The sequence below is a fragment of the Phycodurus eques genome, chromosome 3 (genome assembly GCF_024500275.1).
Source record: "Phycodurus eques isolate BA_2022a chromosome 3, UOR_Pequ_1.1, whole genome shotgun sequence".
In the NCBI taxonomy this organism is placed as follows: Eukaryota; Metazoa; Chordata; class Actinopteri; order Syngnathiformes; family Syngnathidae; genus Phycodurus; species Phycodurus eques.
This window is the reverse complement of record NC_084527.1, coordinates 4982738-5003548: the sequence shown is the minus strand read 5'-3', so window position 1 is coordinate 5003548 and position 20811 is coordinate 4982738. Positions and strand designations below refer to the sequence as shown.

The 20811-nt window shown below is 41.1% G+C and overlaps 2 protein-coding genes across 5 annotated transcripts in view; one reads left to right on the top strand and one right to left on the bottom strand.

The window, feature by feature from the left end:
• Positions 1–2202: 2202 nt before the first annotated feature.
• slc6a4b (solute carrier family 6 member 4b) lies at positions 2203–8390 on the bottom strand. The gene is made up of 13 exons (XM_061671643.1): positions 8171–8390; positions 7396–7530; positions 6554–6773; positions 6291–6429; positions 6084–6218; positions 5320–5423; positions 4331–4458; positions 4149–4261; positions 3826–3957; positions 3604–3703; positions 3395–3495; positions 2399–2566; positions 2203–2283 (listed from the first exon to the last, which is right to left on the bottom strand). The coding sequence occupies exons 1-13, from the start codon at positions 8370–8372 to the stop codon at positions 2203–2205; spliced, it is 1758 nt and encodes a 585-aa protein (XP_061527627.1). The 5' UTR covers positions 8373–8390.
• A 3583-nt stretch (positions 8391–11973) lies between these two features.
• sgsm1a (small G protein signaling modulator 1a) overlaps positions 11974–20811 on the top strand; it is a 35803-nt gene continuing 26965 nt past the window's right edge. For 3 of the 4 annotated variants that reach the window (XM_061671638.1, XM_061671639.1, XM_061671636.1), the window contains exons 1-2: positions 11974–12054; positions 12161–12204. In XM_061671638.1, the coding sequence (XP_061527622.1) occupies positions 12036–12054; positions 12161–12204 (63 nt within the window). In that variant the 5' untranslated portion in view covers positions 11974–12035. The remainder of the gene's footprint in view (positions 12055–12160; positions 12205–20811) is intronic. The other variant, XM_061671637.1, reaches the window with a different exon arrangement.

The following is a 20811-nucleotide window of genomic DNA, read 5'->3' as shown; positions in this document are numbered from 1 at the left end:
ATTTGAAAATATACACAGAAAAATGTTACTGAATATACAGAAGGATGGAATGAACGATGTTATAATGTATTGGTTTTAAAGTAAATTACACTTAACAATTGAAGTTGGAGCCTGTGTTAAAATATATATATATATATATATATATATATATATATATATATATATATATACGTCTCTCCTTTTAATTTCATGTTTAGGAAATACAAAGTAGTTCTCTAAGAAGTCTGAATGGTGTAGTTGGAATTGAATTCCAACCAACGCATGTAAATTGGCCATTCCTGAATACACAAACAATTTTTAAAAATAAATATTTGTTGTTATTTTTTTTCCCACATCATTAAGAATTAATGCAGCAAATCCATTTGATTTGGTGTCCGATTGGCACATTTCTCCTCCACCCGGTGTCAAGCCGCTCGCGTTAGGTAGAGGAGCAGTAGCCTATTTAGCAACATCTCTTTTATGTGTTTCCCGTCGTCTACTTCAATAGTCAGTGACACAAAGAAGCTTTGATCAACATCGGCTAGAAGCTCAATGGTGGCTCATACTGTAGGTTACAAACTACTTTCTGCTCTTTCTGTATGTTCCTACCTGTCTTCTTTGAAGTGATGGGACCTGCTTTCCTCAGAAAAAAAAGAAAAAAAAAGGCATCTAAAAAAAATGTCCTAGAATGGACCTTGTACATGCATGTGTGTGTTTGTTGTATCGGCGTTTCCTTGGTACATGTATGGTACTGTGCATCTTGTGGGAACAACAACAACAACAAAAAAGTGTGTTTGTTGTCAGTTTTTAAGGTCAGAGGATGTTTTTGTGTCTTTCAAATTAGCTTGATATTTGAATTTGATATGACGTAAATTGCAATTAAGTTCAACATCTCATGAACATAAGACTGCTATTGTGATTTTGCGTCTTTTTGGGGTGGTTGTAATTGAATTTCACTCTCCATGTTAGACCACAGGAAAAACAGCGCAAAGAAATGATTTCAGTATGATTTATACTATAACGGATTTAGACATTTACTGAAAGAGTTTAATACACACAGCAGTCATCACTTTTCTCCTCCCATTATTCGTTGGATAAAAAGAAAAAAGTTAATTGCTTATTACAATTCTGGTGTATTGTACGTTGATGTTCATGTTTACGGAATCATCATTTCAACATTGAAGGAGGAAAAACTTCTAATGCAAGACAAAGTCTTCATTCTTGCCTCATTTGGTTTTTCATTACAAATACTGTGCTTGAAAACAATGTTCGGCAGGTGTTTTCCGCAGCAGTTGGTGTAGAATCCAACAAATAACTACATAGAGTAAAAGTATGGAGGTCACTTTTGAAAAACAGACAAACCACAATATGTCTTCAAATTGATGCCAGAAGTACATTTGTCAATGATTTGAAAATATACACAAAACAACTGTCACTTTTTAAAAATAATTTAGCTGAACACACCTGACTTTTACTAACCCCAACTTGGGACATCGTGTAAAACGTAAATAAAAACAGAATACAATGATTTTCAAATACCTTTCAACCTATATTCAATTGAATACGCTACAAAGACAAGATATTTAATGTTCAAACTGATAAAGTATTTTTTTGATTGTTTGGTGTGTTTTTTTGCAAATATTCTCTGGTACAGGGGCAACAAAAGACTGGAAAAGTTGGAATGCTCCAAAAAATGTTTGGAATATTCCACAGGTGACCAGGTTAAATTACACATCTGTGAAGGCGCCATTAATGCTGAAAGCTGCATACTGGTTTTGAAGTAACATATGCTGCCATCCAAGCAAAGTCTTTTTCAGGGACATCCCTGCCTATTGGCCTATTGGGGTTTGTATAACATCTTGAAAAAAGGGATTGACATGAGGAAACACACCCATGCAATGCAATGCAATGCATGCTGTTATTTTCCTTGGCATTGTCAGTGTTAGAAAAATACAGTCGACAGACGTTTGGAGAGTAAAATGCGATGAAACTTGTGAACTTGTGAAAACATTTCATTGTCCCGTCGATGCAGGCATATCTCTGTGCACACAAACAAGTACTTATTTTTCGATCTTAGCAAAAATGTGCCTTTTAATTCAGCACTGACTTGATAAGTAAAAAAAAAAAAAAAAAGCTGACCTCATAAGCCGCAAACAGTCATGATGTCACAGATAAAACTCTGATACAAGACAAACAAGGGTGCTTTTCATCTGTGGTCTTTTTCTACGGGTCGATGGCCATGTTTAGGCTGTCGCTGTGAATGTCTGGTAAGGTCCTCTCCGGTCTCAGACACACTGCCAACCTCTGTTTTCATTGAGAATAGGCAATAAGTATGCTTGTAAGTGACTACAATATATGTATGCTATGTAAGTACATTTTCCCTAAGTTATTGTTGTAACTATTTTGTGTATCCACAGACCTGTTTAAGAGATCCTGGTGTCCACACCATCTTGTATACCATGTAAATGGGGATCCACATTAAGGATGAAAAGCCAATGATGTATCCAACTGTGATGCTCCAGTCGGGATATTTATACTCAAACAATGTCAGTAGCGGGGCTTTCAGTAACGAACTCACCATGATGTACTGAAAATAGAATAGGGAAACATGGCATTCCCAAGGAAATACTGAACGATGCTCGATTCAAACCATTTTTACTAAGAAATGGTGAGAAACATTTTAGATATACAGAAAAAGAAAAAACACATCAATAACAAACAGAATTAAACAGTTTGTGCATGATGATTAATTCATTGGGACTCCTTCTAATGTGCGCAATTTAGCCACCAGAGGGGGGCAGTATAATACAGACATGCAGACACAACCGAAGAGGACTTTCACAACTACTGTAAGTGACTCAATAACTGCAGTAATAGTAGTCAATCTTCGCAGAGGATAAAGAATGTATTCCTGCGAGTATTGTTATATTGTCTGACTACGTGTGTTGCTGGACCATTTGTGTTCAAATATCCATTGCTTAAAGCATTATAACGCCGTCACATAGATGCTATTCATTAGCCCGTCTATGGTGTTTCCCATTATGTGTTAGCATTGACCTAGTGGCCTTAAAGGCATTGTTTTGTGGTTGTTTTAAATACACAACATGTAATTCTCTTTGTTTCATGATTAGTTTGAGTTGCGCTCGTATCTCAAATGTTTGCCCGTAAGTTGAAGCAAAAAAAATCGTCTCGTATGTTGAAAAACTTGTAAGTCGGGTCACTTGTATCTTAAGGCACCACTGTAATATAACTGCAATATCGAAAACTCATTACACATCAATAAGAAGGAATTAAAGTAAAATAAGACAAACAAATAGATAATAAACATTTTTGCAATACCAAAGTATAATGTTACAGGCACGTTAATATGTTTTCATCCAATTTTACCCTAAAATAAAAATGACTGACTTCTTACCGCCAGAAAGGCTGGACTGATGGCCACCCAACACACTTTCCAGAACAGTCCTGGTGCTTTTCCCAGCATGGCTTGAACATCATTGCTGAATCTGTTGATACCTGCAAGAAACAGATGAAATAACAGACAAAATCCGTTATGGATTTTACATTTGATCCTCTTAATTGCAATCAAACGCAAATGAACCACCCAAACAAGCTCGTATTTACCGTAGAACCAGGAAACCGCAATGGCCTCAAGGAATCCCACTGCAATGATGGAACATCCGACCCCAAACTCCTCCAGCAGCTTCACCACGTAGGCACCACCCTGCCATTCATCCAACGTTAAAGTTGTTTGTTGTTTTTTTTCCCTGTCCATTCCAATTCTGTGCTAAAACATATAATCTCCATGAGAGGATGAACAAGTGGTCAAAAATAGGAAAAACCTACATTGGTAAGAGTACTCAAAGAGCCCAGAAAGCAGACCACCACCAAGCAAAGGACAAAAAGTTCACGTCTTTGAGCGAAATGATCAGGGTATTCATCCAACACAGCCGTGATGATCGCCTCGAGCCCACCAAACTGAGACAAATAGAGAGTAATTGTCGTCACGGTGTCACATTATCTATCACAGCGTGTCCACTTTTAATCTCTATCTGTCATTTCATTAGACCAGATGACTACGTGAAGCATTTGTGAGCATTTATTTCTAAATAGTTATGTTGTTATTTGACCTGATTGTTTACTGAATGCATCCAGGTGTAAGGTCATACCGTGCTGTCCAGCCCCAGAGTGATCATCATCACGAAAAATATGATGGCGAAGAAGGTCGAGCCCATCATGTTGGCGATGGCCTCGGGGTACGTGATGAAGAGTAAACTGGGTCCTGAGATCATCGCAACATTATTATGAGCTCAGTGTACAGTGGTTTTTTTTTGGGGGGGGACGGGATCACCTTTATCTCTGGCCACATCCTCGACCCTCACTTTCCTCATCTCCGCCATGTAACCCAGCACTGTAAAGATGACGAACCCTGACACGAAACTGGTCAGACAGTTCACCAAACTGGTCACGATGGCGTCACTAAAGAATCAGAAAAGAAAAACAAACAAATGGACCTGTGGTCAGAGCTGCCCAGTGCTTTGTTGACCTTTCTTCTCCGCTCGCGCAGCTTCGCAAGTTTAGCCGCCGTATCTTGTCAGCGCCCATAGACGACTACTCCGCTGCCGCTCTTACACGTCTTGCGAGTATTTGATATTTGATCTGCGGGTAAATATGGTGTGTGTCCACAATGGCAGTAAGCCTTCTCATAAAGTATGCTTAGCTTCATAGTAACCAATCAGTAAACACTAATGTATAATAATAGAAAATATATATTATAAATTACCATATGATGAAAGAAAAATACAGTGCTCCCAAATAAATGGACATCGTTTTTTAATGTAATAGCGCAACCTGCCAAATCTCAAAATTTGGAACAAGATATGTAACATTTTAAAGTTTAATTATTTTTCATCTTTCATGTTGTTGTTTTTTTTTTTTCTGGGCATGGAATGACATTGACTGGCAATGAAAAGGCATTTTATGTGTTGGAATATGTTTAAACACAGCAGCAGGCAGGTTTGAGGACAATACACCATCTGCAAAGCAGAATTGGACATGGCAAAAGAATTCGAACAGGACGGGCAAAAGAAAAGAAACCGGCTCTGCGGTCGGTTATCAAATCTATAATCATTTGAATATGTTGTTGGAATTTTTCTTTTTTTTTTTTTCAACATGAAGCTTTAATTTCATTTGCTTAGGTCAAGGACATTACTCTGGTTACTCAGATATTCATATTTCAAAAACTGATATTCATTCTGAAATAAGTTTCAAATTCAGTCTTTTAATGGCAATTGTCTTGTAATTGTCTGGAATAGTTTAACCAGAAGGGTCAGTTCTTACCGATAGCAGTTGTTCGTGAAAGGATTATAGCTGGAGAGTGCCAGGAGCACCCCAAAGCCCGGACCGAGCGAGAAGAAGATCTGAGCAGCAGCATCCACCCACACCTTTTAAAAACAAAAGTGAAAAGGAAATCACCAGTCGGCAAATGTAACTGTCACATAAATCAGCATATTCAAGGTGAAATTCCCACTAACTCATCATTTTTATTTCCCCAAGGTATGTGGAATTGTGTGAAAGGAAGCTAAGTGGTGGTGTCATTCTAGCATATAGTGTAGCTGCCTTGTTGCCACCCAGCTGTACGCAGGGAGATCTGAAGAGCAGCGCGGGTAAAAAGAAGAGGGCAGCGTCGCGAGTCTGAAAAAGGGAGGCCTTTGTCAATGGGCAGAAAATCTAAACCAATTATGCATCTTATTATGTTGCTCTGAAGCTTAATTATGCATCTCATTTCATCTCATCCATATTCGGCTCCGAGCAAAGCGCCAACTGCCGAGCCGAGCCAGAGAGTATAACATTTTCATTTTCTAGCTTGACAAAAATAACTTTGGTTTCTTGCTTCACTTTGGTCCTTTATATTCACATCTAATTGTAGACTTTGGAGTACAGGGCAGGTGGGGGGGGGGGGGGGGGAAAGTATGCTGAATTTGACAGAGGCGATGCAGCAAATTCAAACCTTAAAGCCCACTTGTAACTACTAGCTGTAAAAAGTCTTTGTATTGCATAAATGCTTTGGAATTGTATGTTTTTCAGATAATTGGACCACTCACACTCGTCTCCAGTAGTTTCTCCCAATTGGGTTTGAGGTAAAACACCACTCCTCTCCAAGCTCCCGGCAGAGTGGCACCACGGATCAACAGGATGAAAAGGACAATGTAGGGCAAAGTGGCAGTCACCCATACAACCTGGATGACAAAGATAAAAGTAATCATCATCTCTTCCATGACGACAGGGGGGGAAGAATAAAAATGTGTTACCTTTCCGGAAGTCTTCACCCCCTTCCAGAGACTAAAGTAAACGATGGTGAAAATGAGAAAAAGGCAGAGCATCAGCTGCCAGCGAACACCTCCCACATTTGCCAGACCCGACGACTTGTGGATCTCGAGGACATTCCTCCTGTTAGGATCGAACACATTCAGCCATCGTCCCGCGTTCCACACGCGCAAAACGCAGCTCAAAGCGAGACAATTTCAGTCGAAACATTTTGACAGGCTTTTAATTCTCACTTACACGCACTTACGTGTAAAATTCTTCTGCCGGAGATCGGGAAGAGTTTGTCCAGGTGACATTGTCCATGCCGAAATAATTGGTGCAGTTGTCGGTGTTCCACGCGTTGTCGCAGTTTGTCCAGGGCAAGATGGTTGAGAAGGACGAGTAGAAGTAGAAGAGGGCCCAGGCGATGATGGTGTTGTAGTAGAAGGAGACGTACAGCGCGATGACGCAAATGGCGTATCCTATACCTAAAACCACAAAAAAAAAAAAAAAAAAAAAAGCCAAATAATGCGCAGCTGCACTGCAATACTGAGTGATTGTTCTTATTGTGTTTTACCATGAATCGATTAATTGACAACTCATCGATTATCAAATGAATCCACAACTATTTTGACAATTGATGAATCGTTTAGAGACCTTGTTTCACTTAAAATCTTCCAAATGCTCGGAATTTCAGCCTCTCAACAGTAAAAATTGTCAGATTTGTTTCTAGTCCTCCGTGAAAGCAGATTGATTGATCAAAATAAGACATTTGGAAACATCTGCTTTGACGATGGAAAACAATGATCAACTTTTTTTGCCCATTTTCTGACATATTATGGATATTATGGACAGTAATTGAATCATAATCAATGTATGCTTGTGGACGTTTCTGCACTGGCAATTAGTAATAATGTCCTGTTTTTGAATTTAAAAAAGTATTTTATCCGATTCATTGAAAAAAAATAATCGTTCGTAGTATGTTGTTTACCTTTTTTTGCGACATACGAGAGGCCAGATTTCACGATATGACCCTTTTTTAAATTGGATGATAAATCTTACTTCATGTTTTCTCTCTAGCTGGACTGCATTTCCCTCGCTGTGGCTTACCTTTGAAAATGGGACAGATGTGTTTCCATATGGATATGGCGCCGGTTCTGTGGAACTGTCCTAGAGCCAGCTCCATATAAAAGAGCGGCACCCCGCCAAAGATGGCCATCAGAATATAAGGGATAAGAAAAGCTCCTGCACACACATGCATAAAAGCAAACATTAAGGTAAGCAAGGCCACTAAGTACTATTTTAAGTATATTTAATATAGATAGACTTGATGGTGATTGTCTAGTGTTACATTTTTCTCGCGATAATTAAATTTTCAAGAGTAGTTCATGCTACAGATGGGATTTTCAAGAATTCAATCCTAGTTCGATATCATGCCATAAATACAAATATAATTTTGTGAGAAGCCTGCACTGCACCTAACTGCGACACAATTGCATCCTAATTATATTCATACTTGCAAGAATTGCGTTTCGTTTGTTAAAGACAAATATTGTTTTCACTCCTAATATTTTAATCACAGTATGTTTAATTGTGTTGACGTGATCAAGTGTAATTAGCTTCTTCTTCTTAAATGCTAAATGTAAGTAAAAAAAACAAACCGATTTTCTTGTATTCACGACTTGACACAAAATAAGAATTTTAAAGTTCTCTTTCGTAGAAAGTCCCCCCCCCCCCCCCCCCCCCCCCCCCCCCCTCCCACTAGTAACGAGCTACTTTCAGCACCCTGGACAGTGTATGCAAATTTCAGTCTGTTTTCTCACTATTCTGACCACTTAAAATTACATCCAAATATTTGAGCATAAGTGAACAAAAACAATCTTACCGCCACCGTTCTGGTAACAAATGTAAGGAAACCTCCAAACATTTCCCAGGTCCACAGCAAAGCCCACGACAGACAAGAGAAAGTCCATCTTTTTGCTCCATTTGTCCCTTGAGTCCGTCTGCGTGATGATCGGCACCGGAATCGCGTTGTTGGACGCGTATGCGGGGTTTGGAGATCCGTGGTTGGTCAGACTACCGGCCATGACCGCTGAGTTCTGCTGGGCCACCGGACTGAAAAGTCAGCCAGGGGAGCAGATTCATGAGGGGAGGGGCTGTTTTTTTTTGTTAGTTTTTTTTTGGGGGGGGGGGGGTCACCGGGAGCAGTGGGCGGTGCCTTTTTCGACACCTGGATTCCCGTAAGAGAGAGATATCAGAGAGGATCTTTGACACTGCAATGACAAGAAAATGATTTTAATGTCAGAGCCTGATTTCCTGAAGTCCAAAGCGGACGCTGAGTTCCCTTATGCCTCCGTATCCGCTATTTTCTATACACCTTGTTCTCATTAGGGTCGCAGGTGAGCTAAGCCTATCAAATTGCAAATGTGAAATGGTCGTTAGTGAATAACCGGGCACATATAGATGATAAGCAATCACAACTATGGTCAATTTATACATCCATTTTTCACGTATCCAGGATCACAACGATCACAACCACTTTCTCCAGCTCTTCCGGGGGATCTGAATGCATCTCCCTCTCCATCCATCGTCTCCCTAGCGTGTCCTGGGTCTATCCCGGAGCCTCCTTCCACTGAGACTTGCCCAAAACACCTCACCGTAGAGAGGCGTCCGAGAGCCATGCTAACCAGATGTCCAAGTCTGATTGTCATCCCATCGTGGTTCACGTGCAGCCACAACGTGCGGTTGAACATTGCGGCTTGTTGAAGCCAAGAGAACCACATCATCTGCAAAAAGCGGAAACGCAATACTGAGGCCGCCAAACCGGACACCCACAATAGCTCGGTTGTCAATGAGTCCAACTTACTGCTGGCAATGTGGCCCAAACTCTGACACTGGTTGTGTAGGGACCAAGCAGCCCGTATCAGGGTCCTAGTCCTATTCTGGTCCCTCACCTAGGACCTATGTGCCCTGGGTGACCCTGCGAGGGACATAAAGCCCGAGACAACGTAGCGTCTCGTGTTATTGGGACACACAAATCCTCCACCGTGATCAGGTGACAGCTCAAGGAGGAGATGCCCAATTTACAATCTTCAACTAACATAAGAAGAATGCTTTTTGCATGTGTGAGGAAACCAGAGGAGCAACCATGACAAAAGCCACCCAAGCATTGAGGAGAACATGTAAACTCCACACAGATGCTTTGAAGTCAAGTTTGATCCAGGAGGCTTTTGATACTGTAGCACCTTGAGCCAGATGAACTGCCTGATCAAGTGTCAATATGCTTTTGTGAGAATAAAATCACAGAAGCGCAAATGCTCTTAATAAGAAAACCTGATCAATGACAAATCAAATCCGTCGCTTTTAGGAGCGAGCGTACTGAAAAGCATGCAAATCGGATATTCGGAGAGCTCACGTTGGTCTGAGTGCAGAGTGCGTCAAATGAAGTTAGTCTGGTAAACGGAGACGACACTAAGGCACATACGGCGCCATCCTTAATGTGTCACCTAAAAGCGGAAAATGCCCAAGTGTCCGGCTAGATATTGAACCTGTAATACATGAAATGGACAAAAGTACAAGGGCATTGCAGCTCCAGTGAAAAAATGGAAAATATGGATTTGGTCCCTCCTTTGCAGCTGTAACTGCATCCACTCATCTGGGAAAACTTCATGCTGTTGGAGTGCGTCTGTGGGAATTTTGATTCCATTCATCCAGAAGAACATTTGTCAGGTCAGAGATCATTGATTTTGGCTGAGGCGGCCTGGCTCCCAATTTCAGGTCGAGATCCTCCAGAAGGTGTTTGATATGGTCGGCTCATGTTCTTCCACACCAAAATGCCTTCATGCAGGACAATCAGCCAAGGGGGGCGCAAGCCGTGGCTGCTCGGCCGAGGTGTTCACGTCTCGGCGCCCCGAAAGCAACAAGACAACAGTCCGTATAGCATTCTGTCAATCTGCATTGGCACAAAGCAGTAGAAGAACATCAGACTGACAGGAGCCTCCGTGGCCTGTTAGAGCACGTCGACTCCGATCACGAGCGGACATGTGCATGTCAGCCGTGCCCGCGGTCGCTGCCGACAGGCCAACACGCACGGAGATGACACGGCATGGTTGGCTCTCAAACTTACAGAGTTGATGAAGCACTGAGCTGTTTCCACCGACACGACGCCGAGAGTCCATCTTGACATTCACATTCACAAGTTGGGTTTTGTTTGTTCTGGTGCCGAGACCACGAAATGCATCCACCTCCTCAGTCTGTCATGCCGCATAATCGTTGCATTCTTTCGCCAACTGATCCACCTGACAGCTCGGCGCCTCCAAGGCAGAGCGGGACTCACGGCCCTGAGACTCCACTGTCTGGAACGTTGACATCTACGCCCACTTCATGCTGGTATTCATACTCATTTGGAGGAATATGTTTTCGTTTCTCCCATCTGCGTATAGCTCCAAATTACAGAGGCACATTCTTTACTCGATTGCGTATATTTTTGGAAATACTGGAGAGATAAAAGATGATGACACGAGCAACTTCCAATTTTCTGGGGGGGGAGTTTCTTAGTGACTTAGTGATTATCATGTCTGCCTCACAATTCATAGGTTCTGGAGTTGAATCTCAGGCAGTGGCGGTTCTGGGGAGGCCAACGGGGCCAGTGCCCAACTGACACTGTGAATAAATATTACGTCGAATTAGTGTAGATTTGACTTAAAATAAATATAACATGATAAGAAGGTTTTTGCTTACTAGTTGTAATTTACTGATTATGTATTTAGCAGTAGGACTCATTGGAAGAACTATTTTTGTATATTTGTGGCTGTAATTTGACATATTGGCCACAAGATGACACCATAACAAAACTTTTCACCTCCATTTTCAGTCATCAGTGGCGTTTTTCATTGTTATTTTTTTATTTTGGGGGGTTGCCGAATAGCATTCGGGTAAAAGATTCGTCACGTCTGTCAGTATGATGCAGTGCAGTTCGACACCACTGAAATCGAATTGTTATTTGACAACTTCCATTTATTGTGAGCATTTTTTGTCTTTGGAGGGCAGTACAGTTGGCTCACTCTGTTCTTCATCCAGTCCACAAAACATTCCCATTAGCAAGCGTCCGAAAATATTTGTTGCATTAATTCAGCTATTTTAAATCGTTTAAATTAATGTAATCAGGCCATCAATTAAAATATATTTGTAAACCTTTATTCCCCCCCTCCCCCATTCATATAATTAAATAATTGGTCGATTTATTTATTGTAAAATTAAAATGAAGTAAAATAAACACTTTTACATACACATGTACTTTATATAATTGGTAATTAATTATAATCACGTTACTCGTTAAAAAAATGTCATTAAGTTATGACAATGAATGTTTTTATTTATTAAAATACTTTAAAAACATCATTAACAAAATAAGAATATATTTGCAACTCTTTACATAATAAATTTATTCTTAAAATAAACAGTTTTACATAGACATTTTAACATCAGCCACGAATGATCTGATCGGTGTCCGTTAAAAAAATAAAAAAATAAATGTGGGCCCCAGAGCACAAAAGTTTGCCCACTCCTTGACTCAACCTCCCGGCTGAAAAGACGCTGGCAAAATTTGCGCGCCCAATGGAAACTCCTGCCTGTACCTTTAAGAGGCAAGTCCCTCAGAGGGAGGGGCGGAGTCGTGTGACACTTCTCGGAGTCGCACGACTTCTTCTCTTTCGGATGGGAGGTGCTCCGCGCGCAGGAACACTCGATCCATGGCAACAATCATGGCAGGTGCGCGACCCCAATACTTCTCTACCCTTCCCACATTTACATAATTATCGCAGTTGAGCTTCGCAAGTCATCTTTCAAATGTCATGTGCTTCTTTTGTGTCGCCAGAAGCTGAGACGCGCCAGAAGCTGCTGCGCACTGTCAAGAAAGAGGTGGGTGTTTTCAGCTAGCTCTAAAAACAACAACAAAACACTTTCAACTGCACGACGGCGAGAGAAAATTCAAGCCCATTGAGATTCCAAAACCCGGAAAACACCGTTGTACTCTTTGACTGTCTTTCCTATGTCGTCTTCATGACACCTGTGAAATATCGTGTTGGATGCTCCTCCTTCCAATCTGAGGAAGTACAGTGTCTCCCCCTTCCCCCCCCCCCAGCAGTAATTACTAATATGTGTGAGTGTGAGAGGAGAAGCAGTATGGAAGGGACAGATTGTATTGCAGGTGTTAAGTGGTGTTAATAACAGAGGGAACGACAGCTTTGTGTCAACCAAGCTGTTTGGCTGTATCACTGGGGGCATAAATGTGTGATGTCCAATGGAAACAAATATGGAGGCCACTCTTGGTGTATTCAGCTGTCTGTGTCCCTCCAATATTTCTCATCATCATCATCATGTCACGTTACTGTGGTAACACCCCAACTTCATTGTGTTCAGAATCATTCCCCGTCCATATTATACAGCGAGTTTGCCATTTTGTAGGGATGTTGGGTATAGGTTATCCCCCACAGTGTCCTCAACGCATCTTCAAACGTAGTGAGCGACCGTCAGTCCCTAGAATTGCAATATATCCCATCATGTATTGCGCCAATACAGAAAAGTGTTGTTGTTTTTATCCCCCATTTGCGTGGTATTGTTTCACTTTTGGCATGACAACTTTATGAGCTGAGGCGTGGAAATAAAGTGCATTGTTTGTTTTAATTTGTAAAATATGCCCTGTTTTAAACAATATGTTATCATCATGTATTTTTGTAAAATATACAAATGTTCAAGTAAATAATTGAATGTTAATTGGTGTACAGTGGAACTGTACTAATCTGATTCAGCATCAAACTATAGTCAATTTTTGATTGTAACATTTTGACGTTCCCGACTGTCATGCAAATGCGAAAAGAATCTTGCTGAAGGCGGATGACTTCATGCATTGCACCTTTTCAACATTCATGTCATAAAAGTATAAAAAAAAAAAAGGTATAAGTGGCCTATTAAGACAATTTATTGTGTACTAACAACGAAATGATGAAGTGCAACACATGTGGACACATGATGTTGATATATAGTGCCAAGTTTGAGGTGTACATTTCGTTCCTCTTCCTTCAATACTAACAACTTAAAAGGGACATCATGGAAAATTGACTTTTTAATCTTTGTGAGCAAATAGTTATGTCTCTGGAGTGGTTGCCCACCCAGTGTGAAATGAAGCCACCAAGTAAATCTGTAGTTGTGTGCCTACAGTATTTCTGAAAATGCCCTCCACTGTTGCGCAACATTGGGGCTAATTAACATAATAACCAAACCCTGACGCCCACGTCAAATTTCTCAGCCAATGACGTGACCATAAAACAGGAGTTAATTTATCACGCTCGCCGAACTGAAGTCTCGCATGACGTCTCTCGTGGTGGTGGTTTTTGTGCGACTTACGTGCGGTTAAAATTTTCTGACACAGCAATTAAACACAATCATTGCAGAAGCTCCTCTTAAAACCAAATGGAAATCATTAGCAATGTGTAAATGGAGTGATTAAACACAATTCTAGCGCTAGTAGACCAGCATAATAGTTGCAAAAGCAACACTGCACACTGCAAAATAAGATCAGACATATACTGCTTCAGGATGCCAAGAGATGCATTAAATTGGCCAGACAGCTCTTTGGAATTGTAGAGGAGAATACAAATTCATGTTTTTCCCTCTAAAAAGACAAGGTTGTGTTGTTCAGAGTGAAACGGAAATGATTCATCCAACTAAATAATTTCTTCTTGGCATTTGGCGGTTATTGGCATCATTGTTGCTGGACTTGTTCTTGGTGCGTGTGAGTGCTTGTGACGTGTTTATTTGTGGTCATTTTTAAAAATGTATTTTCACTTCAATCAAAATGGCTCGAAACCAGTCACCAAAAGTGTACAGCAAATAATGGGAACACGTCTATCATGTATGCGAATCGTTTTGTAGTATTTAGGCGAGGCAAGCAGGATGATACAAGCCATAATGAATCACTGATGCATACAAATGTTCAAGGTAAAACGAATTAGTCGCCAAACAATTATAATTCATTGAATTGGAAATCCAAGCAGATGATGAATGTGAAGGCTGAATGTCTAAAGGTCTGCAGCAGGCTACTGTATGTTCTCGTGCTTTAGGCTGAGGTGGGAGCTTCCCTCTGTTTGTTCTGTTTAGGAGCTTCTCGCTTAACACGTACGCGCTTGATCACCTTGTTGCCATGGAGATTCCCAACACACACTGAGGGCCGCCTCATGTGAAGATAAATAAATCAGCGGGAACACTTTGTTGCGTTTTGTTGAACTGTACAATCACAGAATAATGGACCGTCGCTCTTTTGCGTTTGCTGTCTCGACTTCACTCGATTTGTGACCTAGTTCATTTATTATTTGCTTTTGCTCAGTAACGGAGGTGCTTTATTTTCACCCGGCAGTATAAGATTAAATCTAGGATGCTGTGAAAAAGAGGAATGTTCAAAATGTAGTCTGATTAGTTAGTGGGTCCTCTTATCAGTGACAACCAGACCCTTTCCACGATGAACTCCGCACTCACTATACAAATGAAAGGCATAATATTAACTGCACCTGCGCAATCTAATTAACTAAAACAAGAGCTGTATTAAAAAAAAAAAAAAAAAAGCATATATAGTAATCCCTCGTTTATTGTGGGGGTTAGGTTCCGGACCACCCCCGCAATTTTTGGATTTATTTATACATATTTTGGAGATAACCCCAACAACTTTGTGGAACTAATAATGATGTATTCTATTCTACTACAGTGGTACTTTGACTTACACGTTACCCGACATACAGGTTTTTCGAGATACGAGCTCTTGCTTGACTGATTATTATTATTTTAAAAAAAATGTTTTTTTTGTGTCGTGAGTTGAGCAACAAATTGAACTTCACAACAAGCTGCAGTTTGGCAGAGAGTGAACAATTCTTCCCAAAAGACGTCAGGTGAACTAAACTTACAACAAAAATAATTACATATTGTATAATTAACCAAACCACATCATTTGTCTTACCAAAATCCACTATCTTAACAATAGCACAAACTCCAAAGCGGCATAGACAGGCTAACGGAACTAGCATCAACTTTCATTTGAACACAAGTGTTAGCAATACATACATATATGACATGACAATACTCACAGACACACATTCGTTATCCTCTGCGATAAACGACTGAACGACTTCTGTGTTTCATCATCAAATCTACGTGTCGTATTTCTCTGTATTATACTGCCCCCTGTTGGCCAAGGCACGCACACCAGAAGGAGCAGCAAAATGGATTAAAGTGTGAAATCATGATGCACAAACTTTCATTATTTTTCATTCTATTTGATTATGTTATTACTGTATTTTTCTGTGAAGAACCATGCAGCAGAGTTTTTGTTGGTGGTTTTTGAGAGACTGGAACTGATTAATGGCATTTCCATTCATTTCGATAGGGAAAAGTGATTTGATAGATGTGTGTTTTGTGTCCGATTTAGCCACATAAGTGGGGGCAGTGTTAGAAACTGCAACCACAATACGGTAGGAACAAAGACAAATCTTTGTTTGCTTATTGACTTCACTTCTGTGCCAATTAAAGCTGATTATCTTTCTAAGGACCATCTTTTTCTCGCATACAGTATCTTGTCTTTGATTTAATTTGACTGCGCGGGTGTTCCTCGAGATGGACACGTGCAGGTGTCGCCATATGCGCGTGGTCCTCTTCCACCTGGTTATTTGCCATCAGTCCACTCAAATGTGCTGTCAAATAACATTGGCCATTATCGAGAGAGCACAGGATGTCTGAGGCAGCAGAATCTACTTCTGGCACAAAAATCGGTTTGAATGAGACCTCTTACTTGCCGCAGCTTTGATATATTACCATTGTGTGCCACCGCGTGTTTGTGTTCTGTTGTGTGCACAGACACAAGCACACGTCTGTTGCCAAAGGAAAGAGATAAAAAAGATAGAATCAGTGAAGCATACCGATGTCAGCATGTTTCACAGTCTTCTCTTGAAATACTGCCTTGTTTATCACGAGACGTTTCAAGACAGTGTCATCAAACGATGGCGAGATTTCATGTGGAAGCTACTGCCGAGAACAACAACAATACTGTTGTCATAGCGATTATTACACTGAGACAGTTAAGTGCATTCACAGTATTGGTTTGGTCTGAATGTGATATGATCTGGCTGTGCTGGGAGAATGAAGAAGATGCAGTTTTATGAAGAGCCACGCTTAAATGAGGTTTACATTCCTTACAGTCAAACTCGGTTGCAAGCGGCTGCTGGTGCGACATTTTACGGAACGCTTGCTATGATTAAAGATGGACCGTGTGAATGATGGGCGTGTCTCTTTTAAATTAAACTGGGTAGCAGCGTCATATATTCTGTAAAATAATGTCAGGTCAAGACTGATCTTTGGTAAAGATCACATCGTCAGCTATTCTCAGGCTGTGATATGGTTGCATGGACTGGGAACGTGGAATTACGTCAACGCACTGCCTCATAACATTACATTATCTTCATTCTTAAAGGAATCATTTTTACTCTATTGTCATGCTGATGTGGTATATACATATATTTACCAAACCATCAATTCATTAAAAAAAAATCATTTGTTCTGAAAGCCTATTACAATTTGTATTTTTGTACGATAGAACAAACTAATTCTGCATCTGCGACAAGGATCAGATCATTCGTATCTGCGTCTTCTTTGTCTTCCAATTAAAACTCTCCGTTTTGCTTCAATTTTTTTCGACTTGAATCAACAATCAATTCACCAAAATCGAGAGAATTCATAACGATCAGTTAATCGCCCAATCGATTAATATGCACAACCTTAGTTTATCATGGATGAACAATAGAGATGTGTCATTTGCTCTTATTCGACAGTATTGAGGCCTTATACGGCCTGTGGCAGCCACCTAGATGATCAGTCATGAAGATTGGATGCTAATAGATGGACCTTCTGGTTTCTCTCCTCTGCTATTGCAGAAGTGAACTGGAATAGCCCGAACGTCCTTTATCACTCTGAATGATGCCTTCCGGGTGCGCTGGATCAAGGAGCCTAATGAAACACACATTCATCAAGCCGTCACGGCTACATTTACGCTATGTTCCCGGCGGCCATGGCACCCCCGCTTGCCTGAAACGTAGTGTCTTGTGGAACTTTGGCTATTTTTTTCTCCCCCCGCATTCAAGTCTTGCTAATGTTTCTCACGGTCTTTCATGGGCCACAGTTGGACGGGGGGGCTGCTGAGCCTCAGAGGCTTAAATGTGCTGGGAGTTTCCTCTCAGGGAGTTGGTCCATGTTTTAAAACCCATTTTTGCAGAGAGGCCCATCCATCCATTATCATAGTCGGTTATCCTCACTCGGGTCACGGAAGCACTGGAGCCTATCCCAGCTATCATCGGGCAGGAGGCGGGGTACACCCTGAACTGGTTGCCAGCCAATCGCAGGGCACATATAACCACACAACCTTTCGCACTCACACTCACACCTACGGGCAATTTAGAGTCCTCAATTAACCTACCATGCATGTTTTGGGGATGTGGGAAGAAACCGGAGTGCCCGGAAAAAGGGGCACGGGGAGAACATGCAAACTCCACACATGTGGGGCCGGGGTTTGAACCCTGGTCCTCAGAACTGTGAGGCAGACGCTCTAACCAGTCCCCCACCGTGCCTTGCAGAGAGGCAATTTTTCAAAAATTTATTAATAGCAATGTTGAATATGCCACGAATGGAGAGGAGCTGGACCCAAGAGCAGGCGGAGGCAGATAGATTATGATGAACAGTTTATCTATGAAAGTTAATGGAGGTGGTCCTAGGTGGGTTGGCAGGCAGCGGCGAGGGCAGCCAGCTGTACTTGGCGGCAGGAATGACGTGGATCAGGAACACGGGGAAAACATTGAGAACGAGGAGAGACACAGGAGTCAAAAAGGGAACGAGGAATAATGTGGCTTACGTGAGGCAGGTGGGCCGTGGTACCGCTTGGAGAAGCTGCAACACTTTGGCGAGGAGTTCCGGGATCAGGCAGGCTTATATGCAGGTGGTGACAAGGGCTGATTGGTGAGGAAGGTGCTGGAAAGAGAGAGGGCGAGAGGGCACAAAGCGCCACCCAGGCTCCAACAATAATACTGCAGGGCAGTTCATGACAGAATTTTTTTTTTTTTTAAAAAGACACCTGTTACACTGAACATAATTACACATTTAAGGTGGTTGAAAACACTCACACTTATTACAACTGGCAGTTTATGGTAGTTCACTTTTATTTTTTACAAAAATGTTGAGGTTTGTATTCATTACAATTTATGAAATAAACTACAATGGACTCTGACAACAAAATGTATCTGTATGTCCTGTTTTTTTTTTTTTTTTTTTTTAATTAAAATTTCTGATGAACCAAAGGGGGGGCCCAGCAGAGAAAGTTTGGGAACCACTGCGTTAAGGTGACATTTTAGTTTTTCTCCAAATCGTCTCAATTGATTCTCTACAATACCAAATGAGCACAGATTTTTTTTTTTTACACAGCTTCAGTGAGGTTATTCTTTGAGGCACTGCTTTCATTTAGCTCCTTTCAGAGATAAAAGAATATTATTGACGTATTGGCTTTGGCAGAACTGTACTGTGCAACCCGTGTCGTCTCCATAGCAACTTGCAGCCTGTCTGTGCTTGGACACTTTGCGTCAGGAATACATCCGAGAACTGATAAGTAACCCAAATATGAGAGATGAGAAATAAAACTAAAGCTGCCAAAAGTCAAGGAATCCATGTCATCAGGCTGGTTAATTAATCATGAATATGTGCGTTGGAGCAGGAATAATTTTTGTTGATGCTGAAGATATCCAGATATTACTCATCCAAAGAGGCCAAATGTGCCTCATTTGTTTGATAGAAAGTCTTTCACGGGCAAAACGTTTTGCTCCCTTTTTGTTTTTTAATTATATCTTTCCAAAATAAAGGGTGTAATCAACCTGACACATCAGGTTGTTCATTTTACAAAACAGTTTATTTCACATATATTTATCTGGGAAACAGCAAATGGAAAACCGCAGACACTTAAAAACTGGGAACAAATGTTACCCGTCACATGCATCACAGGCTACAGTGGTCAAAATGTGGCCGCTAACTTGGTGACTTTGCCAGTCTGGAGAAGAGTAAGGACCTTCTTCCCATTAAGAAAAATGTCCGGTGTTGTTCTTTTAATAAAGTACCTCTGTCAGATTCTGGTTAGTGATGGGCATTTTGCCTCATAAAGTAGCTCCACCTTACAGTTCTTCGTGGGAAATATGAGCAGCAATATGAACGCAGTATCGAACCATGCAGTCCACCAAAGGTAAACACAGTTTAAATGCATCACCAATGTTGACATGGAAACTGAACTAGTGTGGTGTCCCGTTCGCTTCGTCACCTGGCGTAGGTGACGATGAGGCTTGATGGTGAAGATTGACTTCACTCATAGCAGCTTCGATGAATAAAGAGAACTTTATTGACAGCTAGCAGGTTTGAGGAGCAAACGTTGCAACGGTTTGAGAGAACTTTGGGCCTTATACAGATGAAAAAGGGAAAAAATGATCGTAAACCATTGTGTGCCTCTTGGACCGAAAAGCTGCTGGAGCAGCAACTCCATCGATGTTCAGCCACAAAGGGTCTGCTTTCACAAAGGCTACAGATCCATTTTAAGATGGCCTCAGAGCCTGCGTGCCCACAAGCGTTCACAGCTGTCAGGATGGGTCAAACTCAAGAGTTACTTTTCACAGTTAAATGAATGTATGCCCTTAATAAAGTGCATAATGGTTAGATACAATAGCCTGCAGAGCTAACGTCAGTTTTCATCAGTCTGTAAGCAAACAATGGGAGAAACTCCGATTTGCGTGCCAGTGCCGTATTTAGCGCAGTAATTGTGCTGAGAGAAATTGTGCTTAATGGAGATCTGCTTGGATGAAAGCCTTTAATTTAACTGACTTACAAGGTTAGTAACATTTGTGCCATGTCATCAAACCATCATTATACTAGTTGATAATTACATTGATGTGAGCCTCAGATGGATTCGGCTCTATTGGGTGTACAGTCGGCCCGTGCTATTCACGGCCGCGATTAATGAATTTCCGTTCATTGACATCCCCTAAAACTGATCACATTTGTGAAGTAATAATTGCCTATATTAATATTGAAGCCTTTAATACACCACAAACGATGATCCCAAAAGTCCTCAAACATTGCGTACCCTTAAAAATACAGTAAACAGCTTAGAGGTAGGTAGTTCAGTTAGCACCCACTTGGTCTCGTAATAGTGGCTGCGTGCGCAAACCAAACGTCGCAAACACGTCCGCTGCGTGTCGGACGTGTTTGCGAGGTCTTCCGCACAGAAATGTTTGTTCCTGTCTTGCTTGCTGCTATTATGTGTAGCTGGCGTTCTATGCTTGCGCTCAAAGTTAGCGTACAAGAGAAGTTGTTGGGACATCTGAAAAAGTCACCACGAGCTTTAGGAAGAGAGCGTTACAGTTTATTCAGATAGAGTTGTATTATAAAAAGATGGAAAGAAGG